Genomic DNA, 13,570 nt, shown 5'->3' on the forward strand with positions numbered 1-13,570 from the left:
CAGCGGCGCGGTGTCTTCTGGGATCTGTAGTCTCTCGAGTTTAGGACTTCCTCCTCCTCATCACTACAATTCCCGGCGGCCACTGGGCCCCAAGGTCTGTCCCCTTTCTGGGTGCGGAGCCCACGGCGAACGTGGGCTGGGTGCTCGCCCCTCCCCTACGTGACGGAGAGTGGTGCAGGCAGTGCCGCGGTGGAAGTTCCCACGTGTGGTGCTGGTTAGACGACTTTGGTCCACTCTGATCTCCAAGGCCTGTGGGTCTGCGCCGGCGGTAATGCCGAAGATCAAGTCGGGGACGAGCGGTCGCCGCCGCGAGCGGCTTAAACAGAGCCGGGAGCTGAAGAGCGCCGGAGGTGGGAACAGCCGGGAGGGGGCTGTGTTCAGGTGTGATCATCCCGCAGGACCCATTCGGGGACACGGACCCAGATCTGGGCCGGGACAGTAAGGCCGGTGGCGGCGGCGCTCCCGGATCGCCGGTGGCAGGCCTTGCGCCGCCTCTGCCTTCCTTTCCTCCAAAAAGGGTGGACTTAACGCAGTGTGTCACCTGGACTCCAAGCGTGACGTTTCGATGATGGCTCTCGTTGGCGCAGAAATCTTCCCCCAGCCACCCTGCTTTCTTCTCTGGGACGGTCTAATGTCTTATTTTCCTTGGCAAATTCAGGCTCTTTTGTATTTTCTTCCAGGGCTCATGTTCAACACGGGGATTGGGCAGCACATTTTGAAAAATCCTCTCATTGTTAACAGTATTATCGATAAGGTGGGTGTGGAAGAGGAAAAGGAGAGTTGTTGGATTATTGATTTTACCCTTAGGAATACTTCAGCACACAGAGAATGTCACAAAATAGATGCTCTATAAATATTTGTAGAATGAATTGAAGAATTGTCTGGCATTCATAGGCTGAATTTGGCATGATTTGCTTTATTCTATGGGTCTGGGTTTCTCCTGACTCCAAATTCTTTCTGTAGATTACTTACCTCATAGCAGGACCTTTGTACTTGTTCAATTCCAGATTATTATTCTATCCCTAATCACTTTTTCTAGACACCAGCTATCACTGTTAGTTTTTATTTACTCCCGAGCCTAAAAAGATATCATAATGACAGCTTAAGTATTTTCCGCAGAGAAACTTATATGGTACAGTTCAGTGCCTCATATAAACCCTTTGGAGTATTCTTCTTGTATGGGTAATGGATGTTCTGTTACTGTTCTGTATGATTGCTGGAACATGAAATATATGTGGTACAGATTACTTTCACGGTTACAAAGGAGGCATCCTGGAGCTCTAGAGAGAACATTACATATTTAGAGGCTCTCATCTTGACCTAGTGTTATTTGCCAAATGAGGGCCTAATTTTTTAACCTTTTTGGCTCATGGATTTCCTTTGAGCATCTGATGAAAGCTATGTGCCCAGAACACTGCAGCTTTCTGCATATATACATCCGGGTTTGTGTACAATTTCTAGGTATCCCTATCCCTGAAACCATACATGGGTTGAAAATTGAGAAATCCCAGTACAACATGCTGTGATTCTTTCAGGCAAGGTCGTAGTATACAGTCCTTTCTTGTTTGAACTTACTGATAATAAGAGTTGGTAAAAAGATGCTGTTGGAATCAACAGAAAGCCATTCCCAGAAAGAACTGTTATTCCTGCTTTTCTGACTCCTAAAGTTTTCTGACTCCTAACTATTGCCCCAGCTTAGGAGAGGTGACAGATTTCCGCTTGCACCTAATGTTAATGAGAAAATGTTGTCAAGCGCATAGATCATGAAGGAATCTCATAGACATGGAGTCACAATAAGATCTCATTAGCCATGCGCTTTTGAGCGAAGATACTCAGGTGTAAAATAAATGATGTGTTCAGATGTGCCAGTAAAGCTAAAGTGGTTGTGCTTGCTTGCAGGCTGCCTTAAGACCAACCGACGTGGTGCTGGAAGTTGGACCTGGAACTGGCAATATGACTGTGAAGTTGCTAGAAAAGGCAAAAAAGGTAAAAAGGGAATTTTGTGTTTTGGTATCGGAAATGACCATGTGAGCAAGCTCACCTGGTTTACAAGTAGAAATCTATTTTAATTAATTGCTGTTACTTTAACAGCAACCCTTGATAGTTTGCTAACAGCTTTATCTTAACAGATATGGGCAAAATAGATAAAAGTGGTCAAAAATACAAACTTCCCGTTATAAAATGAGTCAGTCCTAGGAATGGAATTTACAGCATGGTCGCTGTAGTTGGCAATATGTATTGTATGTATATTTTAAAGCTGCTAAGAGAGTAAATCTTACAAGCTGTCCTCACAGGACAAAAAGTTTTGTGTAGCTATGTGCGGCAATGGATACTAACTAGACTTTTTCACAATATATACATATTTTGCAGTATATACACGTTACGTTGTACACCTGAAACTAATATAATGTTATAATGTCAAATATATCTTGATTTCAAAAAATGGATTACAAAAAAAGAGAATATGGGATGCGTATTAATCAGGAAAACAGAAACCACAGTTTTTCAATACAGGGTATTTAACATATAGAGTTGTTTACATGGTTGTTAGATGACTAAAAGAATAAAATGGGAACACTGAAGTAACCCAGAAATAATGATTACAAAGAGGAGCTACCACCTCTAGGCTCAGGCGGATAAGACAAGGAGGCTAGAGTTTTGGAACGTAGAGGAGGAGATCTGAAGAGCTGCACCATGAGATTGGGATGCCACCTGGCCACTGCTGATAGCTTGTGTGTGTTGTGGCTGACCCAGTATCCAATTCAGTGGATCCAAAATGTAGGAATGGGAGTAAGGGAACCAGTAGGCATTACTGGAATACCCATGGGCTAGCGACAGCAGGAAAGTTACCATCCAAACGCCTCAAGGGGCACAAGAAGGGAACTGCATTACCAGAGCCCAGTAAGAGTGGGAGTCGTTGAACAGGGGCCCATCAGAGCACAGTCTGCTCTTCTGAATGTTCTTTGTTGTTTGAAATGGTAGAGTAGAGCTGAAGGAAAACTGAAGGTAGAGTTGGGGAGAAAAGTTTGATTCATGTTGATCATGTAAGAGTTAGGATTGAGATGACAAGAATTATCCTCCATAATTAACCCCTAAATACTTTTTTTTTTTTTTTAATGTAGGTAATTGCCTGTGAACTTGACCCAAGGCTAGTAGCGGAACTTCACAAAAGAGTTCAGGGCACGTAAGTATGAGTATGCGTGATAGATTTAAAGTGCATTTCAATCTCATGAAACAGTACTCTTTTTTAATTGCTTTTCTGTTATCATTAGGCCTCTGGCCAGCAAACTTCAAGTACTGGTGGGTGATGTGTTGAAAACAGATTTGCCATTCTTTGATGCTTGTGTGGCAAATTTGCCATATCAGGTATATTTCCAAATTGTTGGGAACATTATACAAAATGTTTCTGTGGTGTGTCTTCCCCAGAAATAACTGGTTAATTCTCTTACAGATCTCTTCCCCTTTTGTCTTCAAGCTGTTGCTGCACCGACCTTTTTTCAGGTTTGTGACAAAAGACCAAAATTCCTGCCATGAACACGGCCAAAAATGAAAGTTAATTCAATTAAAAAACTATTGGAGAATGTGTTTTATAGAAAATACTAATTTGTGTGGAGGTCTTTTCTCTCTCTCTTTTTGTTATTCAGTTGACAGTTTGGGGGGGAGGTGCAGTGCAAGTCCTGCTTCTGAGACCAAATGGCCTTTCCCTGCTTTCTAATACTCTTGCCATTAGTCCAGGTCAGACTCTTTATTACCTTATGTCTCAACAGTTGCAATGGCCTCCTAACTAGTCAGTATCACATTATGTAACAGGGATTTTCAAACTGCAATTCAAAAACCCCTTACTGGTTATAAATTTATTGAGTCATGACCACAATTTTTTTAATGACATGGAAAAGAGTATATCAGAGGGCATTCATTGCATGTGGTCCAGGTGATTACAGTTTTGTGACCCTTTTGCTTGAATTACATAAACACATACATGTACAGATATTTGTGGCATAGGTTGCAATGTCAAATGTATCTCTTAGTGTGACTCATTGTCAAAAAAGTTTCAGAGTCAAAGCCCAGCTTTGAAGATGCTCTTCTTCTATTCAAGACCAAAAAGCCTCTGCATTGCTTTCAGACGTCCACGTTCCTTAACCTGGGAAATCAGGACACCAGTGTCACAACACATCTCTCCTGCTTCAGCTCTTCCATAAAGCTGTTTGCTTCCCCATAAATACCACTGGGCTGCTGAGCCAATTTTCTTTGAGTTTTTTTTTTTTTTCCTAGAAGGGATAATGGATTAGTGTTTATCTGAAATACTTTCTCATCTGAACACAGGGCTGACACGTGCAAGGAGGTAGTGGTGCAGCCATTATAAAATGAAATGCCAGCCGGCTCATTTTGTGATAATAAAGCTAAAGCTGAAAGTGTTCTGCCTTCTAATCAGCTGAACAAATTCTCATTAACCCCAGATGCTGCTTTGCTCTATTTCCCACCTAAGAAAATTAATTGAAGTTGAAATACCTTTATAGTTAAAAGTAACCATTTTCCTTAGTCCTTTCTACTATCTCTTCAGATGTGCTGTACTTATGTTTCAAAGAGAATTTGCTCTCCGACTAGTTGCAAAGCCTGGAGATAAATTATACTGCAGACTCTCCATCAATACACAGCTGTTAGCACGTGTGGACCATCTGATGAAAGTAAGTGACTGTTATTGAAATAATATGGCTTACCTCATCCGTGAGCCTCCAGTTGTGCCTTCTGTGAGGAAAGCATATTTGATTACTAATGTAAAACTCTTTTTGAGAGGATTCCTTATTTTCTGATTAACAGGTTGGAAAGAATAACTTCAGACCACCACCCAAGGTAGAATCCAGTGTCGTAAGAATAGAACCTAAGAATCCACCACCACCTATCAATTTTCAGGTGAGGTTGAGGTACTAGGTCATTCAGTAAAGGAGGAAAAAAGACCAAGCTGGAAGATGTGTCTCTAGCAGCAGAAAAATACTGAGTTAACCTAAATTGGATGTAAGATCGTTGTGAAGAGCACAAAAAAGCATGGAAAATGTTTGCAAAAAGTACAGCTTAGAATGCCTTTGCATTTTGCTAACGAGTATAGCTATAGAAAACAGGTATCTATTTGAGTAAGACTTAGAAAACAAGATGAAATGAAAATAGTTGTTTTAGAGCAATATTATGAATAACACTTTTTAATCATAATTCATGTTTCTGCAATTTAAAAAGAGAAGAAGTTGCATCACTTGATGTAAAACCGTACTGCAGTCGCTTTGGATAAAAACATGATTACTTGCGTGGTCAGTAACTCCTGGTAATGGAGTGGTTTGTTAATTACTCCTAGAGGGTGATTTAGGTATGTTGCACAGGCTATATTCTAAATCAGATCTGTTTGGAATTATGTTTTTGGAAATGGTACTTTGATTTAAATAAATGTCACATTGTTCTTCAGATGTGGAACAACTTTTTTCCTAATTTTTAAAACTGAGGATAAAATTTTCAGTGAGGTGGACAAAAGTGCCAAAAATCAAGTACATATCTTATTTTTTGCATGGGTCAGCCAGATCAAGATACAGAACATTTTCATCACTCCAGAAGGTTCTTTCAGTTTTATATATTAAAAGACAAAATAATACCTAGCAGACATAGGCAAGGTTTGATATTTTTAAGAAATGATCCATCTTCTGTTTCAGGAATGGGATGGCCTAGTAAGGATCACCTTTGTTAGGAAAAACAAGACACTCTCTGCTGCATTTAAGTGAGTATTTTACTCATTTATGATGTATGAAGGACCCGTGCTATAGGAACTATGCTAAGTGATAGAATTTGGTCCTTATCCTGAACAGATACCCTAAAGCATAAAGATTACCCATGTCTAGACACACTTTTCCTTTTTCACTAACTTTGTACTTCTGGGGGCAGGAAAATTTAACGAAGAAAGTTCCTGGAATTTGGAATTAATATCAGGTTTTTTGGCAAAACAGGGGGGAAAAAATGACCACACGTCTGTCTCATTCTTCCTTGGAAAAACGGGGTGATGGTGGACCCTTTGCACACCTGTGAAAAATTCATGCAATTTTATTAACTTGGAAACATATTTAAACAGTTTGAAGCCCAAGGGCAAAAGAGAGGTTCTGAAAGCTATTATTTCACTTTTTTTTTTTTTTTAAGGTGCTGTTTTGTGGAGGGTCTAGAACTCCTTTAAGAATTTCAGAGATTTTTATTAGAACTTTACTTTTTAAATATAACTAGTTTGTGATTGTTTCTTAAGTATTCAACACCTTTTTAGTCCCTTAATTTTACTAAATGGAACATACATTTAACTTTATAATAAGCTGAAAGGAAATTATAATTTCTTATTTTGGAATAATAATAGCAATATCACTTCTTTTTGCTATAGGTCAAGCGCAGTGCAACAGCTACTAGAAAAAAACTACAGAATTCACTGTTCGGTCCATAACATTGTAAGCGAAAAATATTTCTGTGGTCTCTGTGGTTCCGATTTGTTGTGTTTTAAAATGCCCCTCTACTACTTATTCATCTATCCTCACTTGAGTCTCAATTTGGTACATTCCATAGGATCCTTAAAAGTGATATATAACTAGCACAACCTTAACTTGAACTCTTAATAGGTCAATACTGCTGTGTATTCTTGGAATAGATCTGAGTGGCCTTGATTACTCCACTTGAGCTTCTTTAACTACAGTTGTCTTTAGACATAAAAAGAGATTCAGTTGAGTCATAATTTTCCTAAAGTTTTAGGCATGTGTAGCTTGCTCAGCTCAAATTATGTACCATTTGCTATGTTCTGAATTGTGACTGTTCCTTGTTTGATCATGTAGCAGTTCAATTTAAAGTTGCCATTTTCCCAGTACGTTTTTTTAATACCCAGAAATTGAAATAATTAGAATAAAGTATAGGCTGAATAGCAGATTTTTGGTTGTAAGCCTCATGCCTCTTTATTATCTGTGCAACATTTTCCTTAACCAATTTTGTATGTGTGTCAGCACACATACACATAGCCATATATATAACTGTGATATTTGAGAACTTTTTAGTTCTTTCAAATTAATTAAACAGATCAGAAAGATAAGAGCAAATTTCCATTCTGTTTTTTGACTCAGATCTTGTATGATTTAATATATCAAATTGCTACCTTCATTTTCTCTTTTATGGACAAAGTCATTAAACATCTGCCTAGGTAAGAAAATATTAACCTGGATTAAGAAAAATGTTTGTGGAGGAAAGATGTGAGGTATGAAATATTTAATATCCCCAGGGTTGGAAGTCATCTCTTTGAGAAAAATTGGCTGATAAAATTAAATTTATGCCAAGAAAATATGAGATAGTCTTAAAGGAGTAACAGTTGCTATAAAATTCAGTTTATAGCTTTAATTACTTTTTGATATGAAGTACCTTAACCCTGAAACTATTAACTGCTTCAGAATTTTTATGAAAAAGGGCAGTATACAGGTTTAACTCATTCAGAGTTTTCTGAGTATTTGGTATGTGCTGAAAATTAACTGCTTAACTAATTAGAGGTCTAAGTCTGATCTGGACAAATAGGCTTTTCAAACGGTTGTGAGCAGATAAAGGTGACTATTTTATCAGTTACTGAACTAAAAAAACAAAAAAGAGCCAACGTGACTTCATTAAAGATATGTTGTTCATTTATTCTGAATCTTATATTGATAGATAATACCAGAAGATTTCAGCATAGCAGATAAAATACAGCAAATCCTAACCAGCACAGGTTATAGTGACAAGCGGGCCCGTTCCATGGACATAGATGACTTCATCAGGTAATTACATTTTTTTTTTCCTAAGTTTTTACATTTCTTTACTGTGATACCTTCAGATTAGAGATTTAAAGGCTTTTAAGCGGTATAAGGTGCTACCTGGAGTTATTGCATAGCACTTCCATAGCATGGAATAGTTTTTGGTGTAGAAGATGGAGGCTAGTTAGCTGCAGCAGAATGAACGTTTTAAGAACAGTAATAAAGAACAGTCCGAGCCTGGAGATAGCCTCTGTGTCAATGTGTGTTGTGGTGTGTGTGCTCCTCCCCTTCAGCCTCCTCCCCCAACTCCCATTCATAGTTAGTCTTAAGAGTGTGTGTCTTCAAAGTAGCCTGTAAGGTAGAAGCATAATACATGTCGTTCGATCTCATTCTTTTTCTGTACTGGGAAGAGCTTTGTTAAACAGATCCTACACATGAAACAACGTCAATTACACTCATACCTGGTTTTCAGTTCTAACTGGTTTAATAACATAGTCACTTGCTTTGTAGACTGAGGCAAGTTCTACACACCTAAAATAAAAGAAGGGTGTCAGAATTAATGGGGCAATGCAGACCAAAATGTTTTCCTTGAATTAAGCAAGTTAGTCTCATGAAAGCAGAATACGACTTCAATTACCTATACTCGCTGTTTTTAAGCACTAACACTTTGATTTCCTAATAAACTATCACTTACTGAACAGTTTTTGCCTACTGAGCCAATCCATGTTTAGAACACGCATGTTCTAGGAGCTGAATAAAAAATAAGGGTAGATTGTTATAAATTGGTTTGACTTTTCTAAGCTGGCAGCACAGTTCCATATAAGACAGATGGGTTTTATATTTTATATTGGCAGGCTAGCAGTACGACTGAATCTTCATCAGAGGTTAATCCTAGGAGTTGAACATTACTCATAAGTACCTATCTTACTTTTTCAAACATTCTAATCCATCTTCAACTGTTCCTATGGGCCATCCTGAAAATAATCTCAGGTCTAAATAGAAACATTTCATCTTATTTTAATTCTCACCAAATTTCTTCAAGGTTGTTAAGCATATGCAGTTTGCTAACTAGGACCCGGTAAGTGCAAAGGTATCGAAGCACTGTGTTAAGTACTTAATTGGAACCTCAGTAATAGTGAGCCCAGAGAGGAAAATGAACATGTAAGATTAGCCACTCATTTCTCTTTTGTCTCTAGTTCCAAACAGCTTCTTGTTCACTTACCATGTTGAAACAGAACAAACGTCAGTGAGCTCTCTTATGTCTGGATAGTGGAGGTCTAAGATAATTTGGTCAAATTCACCATAATTTAAGACACATAGGCTGTGGCGAAAGAGTCAAGAAAATGATGTAATTTTAACCAATATATATCTTGCAAATTTAATTGAAGAATAAAGTTTCTATAATGACTAGTGTTAAGAGTGGGTGGGCTTCAGAGATTTGCTGACGTGTTTTAGAATTCATGGTATAGGAACTATGCATTGTTATATGCAATAAATTACCTTTTCAATACCATCTCATTTTGGTTTCTTTTTTCAGATTGCTACATGGATTCAATGCAGAAGGTATACATTTTTCTTAGGTATCTGGAAAACAGAATTTTCCAAACTCAAGAAAAAGAAACTGGAATTATATATTTTTAATAATTTGAGAAGATGAACTATGCCTTTGCTTCACTGGAACACTATGTGCTTAACTATTTTTGACTTAATCCTACTACTGTCACCATTTATTACTCTGAATTTTTATGGTAGTAAGTCAGCCAATTCTAAGTACCCAAGTTTTTTTTGGTTGTGGTGTGTTTTTAATATCTAACATAGGGCAGGGTCCGAGCTATGCATGATAATCTTTAAGAGCCGCAGGCACGCACAACTTGACACTTAAACTTATCATTTCTAACAGTTTATTGTATAAAGATGTTACTGTTCTATTTTCTGTTATATATTACTATGAGGACCTCTGTAGGCCTTTGTCCCTCAAATAGTAAAAAAGTTAAAATACGCTTAATTCAGTCATATTTCCCATACTATTTCTTTTTATTCATGTGCACAATAAAACAATTGTTTCTTATTTTGCCTCTCTCATTTCTTCTCTGTTTATCTTATGCAGCTTCTGTCACTCACTGCCTATGCCTTTAAGCTGTCCTGTAGCATCATAGGCTCCATCAGGTTCCGGGTAAACGTGAGTCCGCTACTGCCACCATGCGGTGGTGCCGGGCATCTGACTTCTGGGCATGGTTCCTTAGCTGTGAAACGAGGATGCTCAACTAGAATGAACTGAACTGTAAGACAGTATGTTTTTTTCTTGGGGAAAGCCACAGGTTTAACAAAATTTCAAAGGGTTTTGTAAATCAAAACTGGCTTTACAGTTCAAAATCTGCCCTTCAGCTTATGTAAAACAAACAAACATCTCAACCAGCCATTTTCTCATAACTAGAGGCTCTCGGTATTCATGTGACTTCTGGAAAACTAAAAGTTCCAGTGTCTTTTCATATACTGATGCTTAGTTTTAAGCTATTTTTAAAATGGTCGGTTGACAATTTCAATAGACGCCCTAAACAAGTCTCAATTAGCTACTATGTTTAAATCATCAGTATAATACTAAGCATTGTTAATGTCCTTTAATAAAGAATTATAGTACCTGATTATTTTATTTATATAAGGAAATTAATAAAAATATCTTAATTGATAACTGACTTTTCAAAAACCTAACTTAATAGAAAGACTGCTTCCAAATTATTTTAACAAAGGTACACAGAGTAAACCTAGAAAGGAACTTGTTTACCGAAACAGATTTTTTTGAAATCTGGCTTCAAAGTGATATAGTAAAACACTCCTATATAAATAAAATAATTACTTATTAATAGGAATATCAGCTTTTAAGAAATCTGAGAAAGTAAAGAATGTTTAATCCAGATCCAAAAAATCAGGTATTCTTTAAATAATAGCTGCATCAAGCCACTTTTGTTATATAAATATTAAATATACCTTAAGAGTAGGTTTTTTTAATATCACAAAACTACTTACTTTGCAAAATCATTTGTACCATCTCTAGCCTTATAGGAAACTTTTAAGAATTAATTCAGCTTTCCCTCTGTTTCCTCTTCCCCTATGAACTACTGAGTTTTAGTCCCTTTTCTGGCCTTCAGTTTTCCCTATCTGTAAAACTGAAGGTTTGAATTTTATCACCAAGATCTTTTCTGGTACTAATTTTCTATAGACCTTGATTACTGATCAGAATGAAGCGATTATAGTATAAGGCAGCATATTTGAACATAAGGAGACCTTCCAGAGATAGTACCCATCTTTTTAAATTAATAAATTAAGAGTAATCTGTTGTGCTTTAAATGAGCAAGTTCACATCTCTTTATTGCCCTCTAAGGTTGGTCAGCCTCAAAAACTACCTTTTTAAGCAGCCTCTGCAAGGTCAATAGTTATCTGCTCCATTCTTCTTCTCTTCGAAATAAACACAAATAGAACATATCTTACAACTGCAAGAAAACCTGAGTCCCTTCCAAAACAAAGGTGATTGTACTGAAGTAAATTATCTCTAAAACTCATTCCATAGATATCATTTATTAATAAGCACATTGTGAAAATCTACATTTGTTCTAGGTTTCAAGTTTACAGAGGAGCATTTCACCATGGTGTTAGGATTTCTCACAACTACCCTCTGGGTTCTATGAACAATGAAGTAGGGAATCTGGCTCATGTGACTCTCTATTCATAGCTTCCCTTTGGCCCAAATGAATGAGCAGTAGTTCCTTTGAGTAAATCAAAACAAGACATCCTTGGGAGATTTTTTTGTTGTAAATCTACTCCTGGACTCTATCCTAGGAACTAAGGGAGAACTCCTAGAGAGATATATAAATCTTTTAACAAAATATTTACATGAAAAGTGGCCAGTTTTCTTCCTTGGAGTAGCAATCTGTAAAAATAAGTGCCACCATTTAAAAAGCAGCATACCCTAATCCAATTTATTGGCGAGAATTTGGTGATTCTCACCAAATAATGATGAAACAGCACATATCAGGTAATGGATGGGGCTTGGGTTCGATCTGCCTTTTAAGGCAAAGTCAACTCTCTTTTAGCTTAATTCTTTCTCAAGGGAGTTATGTACTGTCTACACTTGGCTTAAACTAACAGTTCTATTATGGACTACTTTCAGTGTACATGTAAATATTCATGCATCAGAAGCCAATTTCCTTTATCAGTACATTTAGAAGGTACATTTTGGGGTGCTAATGGACACTTTAACTTAAGTAATGGTATTGGTAAGGATCAAATTGCACTATTAGTCCTGTTAATACCACACTGGAACACACACTGCATATATATGTATTATCCTAAGATAAAACTCTTCTCAGAATTTCGTTACTTTTTATTATACACCAACTAGTTTATATTTTAGTTCTTTACAAAGAAAATGCTAAGAAAATTATAACCACATTATATGGTTTTAAAATCATAATTCCAGATTTCTTTACATATAAGATGGAATGGTCCAGCAGCTATGTCCACTGTCACAGACTTTAGTTCCATTCAATGATATGGCACATCCTGCAAAATTAACTAGTCACACACAAAAAATGTCTCAAATACAGTAAAAATGTACACACAATAAAGGTAATTTACAATGACAATTAAGGAATGTAATTTATCTTGGCTGTGCTTCAGAAATTTAGGGTCAAAAGCCTTAGTCAAGGCACAAAGCAGGAAGAGGTGAGCACAGCTGTCTCTAGGAGGGGGCAAGGTATGTACAATCACTGATGAGGTATGCATGCACGCAAAGGATTTAAAACTGCTCAGCCTTGCTACGAAACTGGAACCAAGTTAAAAGGAAATGCTGTGGCTTCCCCCTACTATTCACCTCTGGATCAAGTCCACAACCTTACTTCATACAGAAAATAAAATTGGCAAGGATCTCCAAAAGTAAATCACTATTTGGGTAAATGAAACAAAATGCTTCACTATTCCCAAATCTTGGTTGTGCCTCCTGGACTAGAAGCATTTTGTAGACAAAGGAGTGTTTCACAAAACTGAAATGTCATTCAGGTGAAGGGACAAGACATTTTCCACAGACACTTAAAATTTCAAACTTTCAAATGGCCCTTACAGCTGAACCATCGTATGTTACAGCAGTGTGGGTTCTGGGGATCCTTTAGCAGCAAACGCTGATTTAAAGGGCACGGGGTCTCTTCGGGTTGATTTGCTTGCTGGCCTGTTCTTCTTCTTGTAGAGCTGCACGAAAAGATTTCACTTTATCTTGGAAAAAAGAAAAGAACAAGAGAGTAAGTACTGCATTGCATGCAATACAGTAGACAACTTCATGGGTCCTATCAAGTCAGCTGCCTTACTTCATAAAATTAACTCAGGATTTTTCCTTTTGTTCTTTGTTATCCAGAAACTCAGAACTAAATACAATACTCAACTATAGCAACAGTTTCATTATTTAAAGATTCACGAAAATAACTTTCTTCTATATCTTCAACAGGTTTCTGTTCCGTTTGGCACATTTTAGTGTTGAATTTTAGTTTATTTTAATTCCTTTTGGAGTGTAGACAGGCTATATATGTGTGTTAAACGTGTACAGTCATGTCCAAAAAAAACACTGTCTTTTTTTTTTTTTTTTTAAGTAATCTCTATGCCCCACATGGGGCTCAAAATCACAACCCTGAGATCAAGAGTCGCATGGTCTACTGACTAAGCCAGCCAGGTGCCTCCAAATCTAATTAAACTATAAAGTAGACATTTCTTCCCTCAATATTAAGAAATCTATTCCCAATGCCTATTTT

The 13,570-nt window shown here is 37.3% G+C and overlaps 2 protein-coding genes across 6 annotated transcripts in view; one reads left to right on the forward strand and one right to left on the reverse strand.

Moving 5' to 3' along the window:
- Positions 1 to 77: 77 nt before the first annotated feature.
- DIMT1 (DIM1 rRNA methyltransferase and ribosome maturation factor) lies at positions 78 to 9,846 on the forward strand. Of its 2 annotated transcripts, XM_045794291.2 has the most exons (12): positions 78 to 350; positions 681 to 754; positions 1,900 to 1,986; positions 3,123 to 3,184; positions 3,273 to 3,366; positions 3,452 to 3,501; positions 4,562 to 4,685; positions 4,819 to 4,911; positions 5,694 to 5,758; positions 6,401 to 6,464; positions 7,696 to 7,802; positions 9,316 to 9,846. In XM_045794291.2, exons 1-12 carry the CDS (start codon positions 272 to 274, stop codon positions 9,356 to 9,358), a joined length of 942 nt encoding a protein of 313 aa, XP_045650247.1. In that variant the 5' UTR covers positions 78 to 271; the 3' UTR covers positions 9,359 to 9,846. The 2 variants fall into 2 exon arrangements, with proteins under 2 accessions (XP_045650247.1, XP_087718257.1); XM_087862131.1 differs by lacking the exon at positions 681 to 754 and having other exon boundaries at positions 80 to 350.
- KIF2A (kinesin family member 2A) overlaps positions 7,649 to 13,570 on the reverse strand; it is a 130,577-nt gene continuing 124,655 nt past the window's right edge. For all 4 annotated transcript variants that reach the window (XM_087862129.1, XM_045794290.2, XM_045794279.2 and 1 more), the window contains one exon: positions 7,649 to 13,040. In XM_087862129.1, coding sequence (XP_087718255.1) covers positions 12,955 to 13,040 — 86 coding nt within the window. In that variant the 3' untranslated portion in view covers positions 7,649 to 12,954. The remainder of the gene's footprint in view (positions 13,041 to 13,570) is intronic.

This window comes from Ursus americanus, chromosome 5 (assembly GCF_024610735.1).
Source record: "Ursus americanus isolate L20-20 chromosome 5, mUrsAme1.1.p, whole genome shotgun sequence".
NCBI classification, from domain to species: Eukaryota; Metazoa; Chordata; class Mammalia; order Carnivora; family Ursidae; genus Ursus; species Ursus americanus.

Excerpts from the sequence above, each read along its gene's own strand:
- DIMT1 (XM_045794291.2), top strand. The coding sequence starts at position 272 with ATGCCGAAGATCAAGTCGGGGACGAGCGGTCGCCGCCGCGAGCGGCTT. Across the intron at positions 3,502-4,561 it reads CTGCACCGACCTTTTTTCAG|ATGTGCTGTACTTATGTTTC; the intron begins GTTTGTGACAAA and ends CTATCTCTTCAG. Across the intron at positions 4,912-5,693 it reads CACCACCTATCAATTTTCAG|GAATGGGATGGCCTAGTAAG; the intron begins GTGAGGTTGAGG and ends CTTCTGTTTCAG.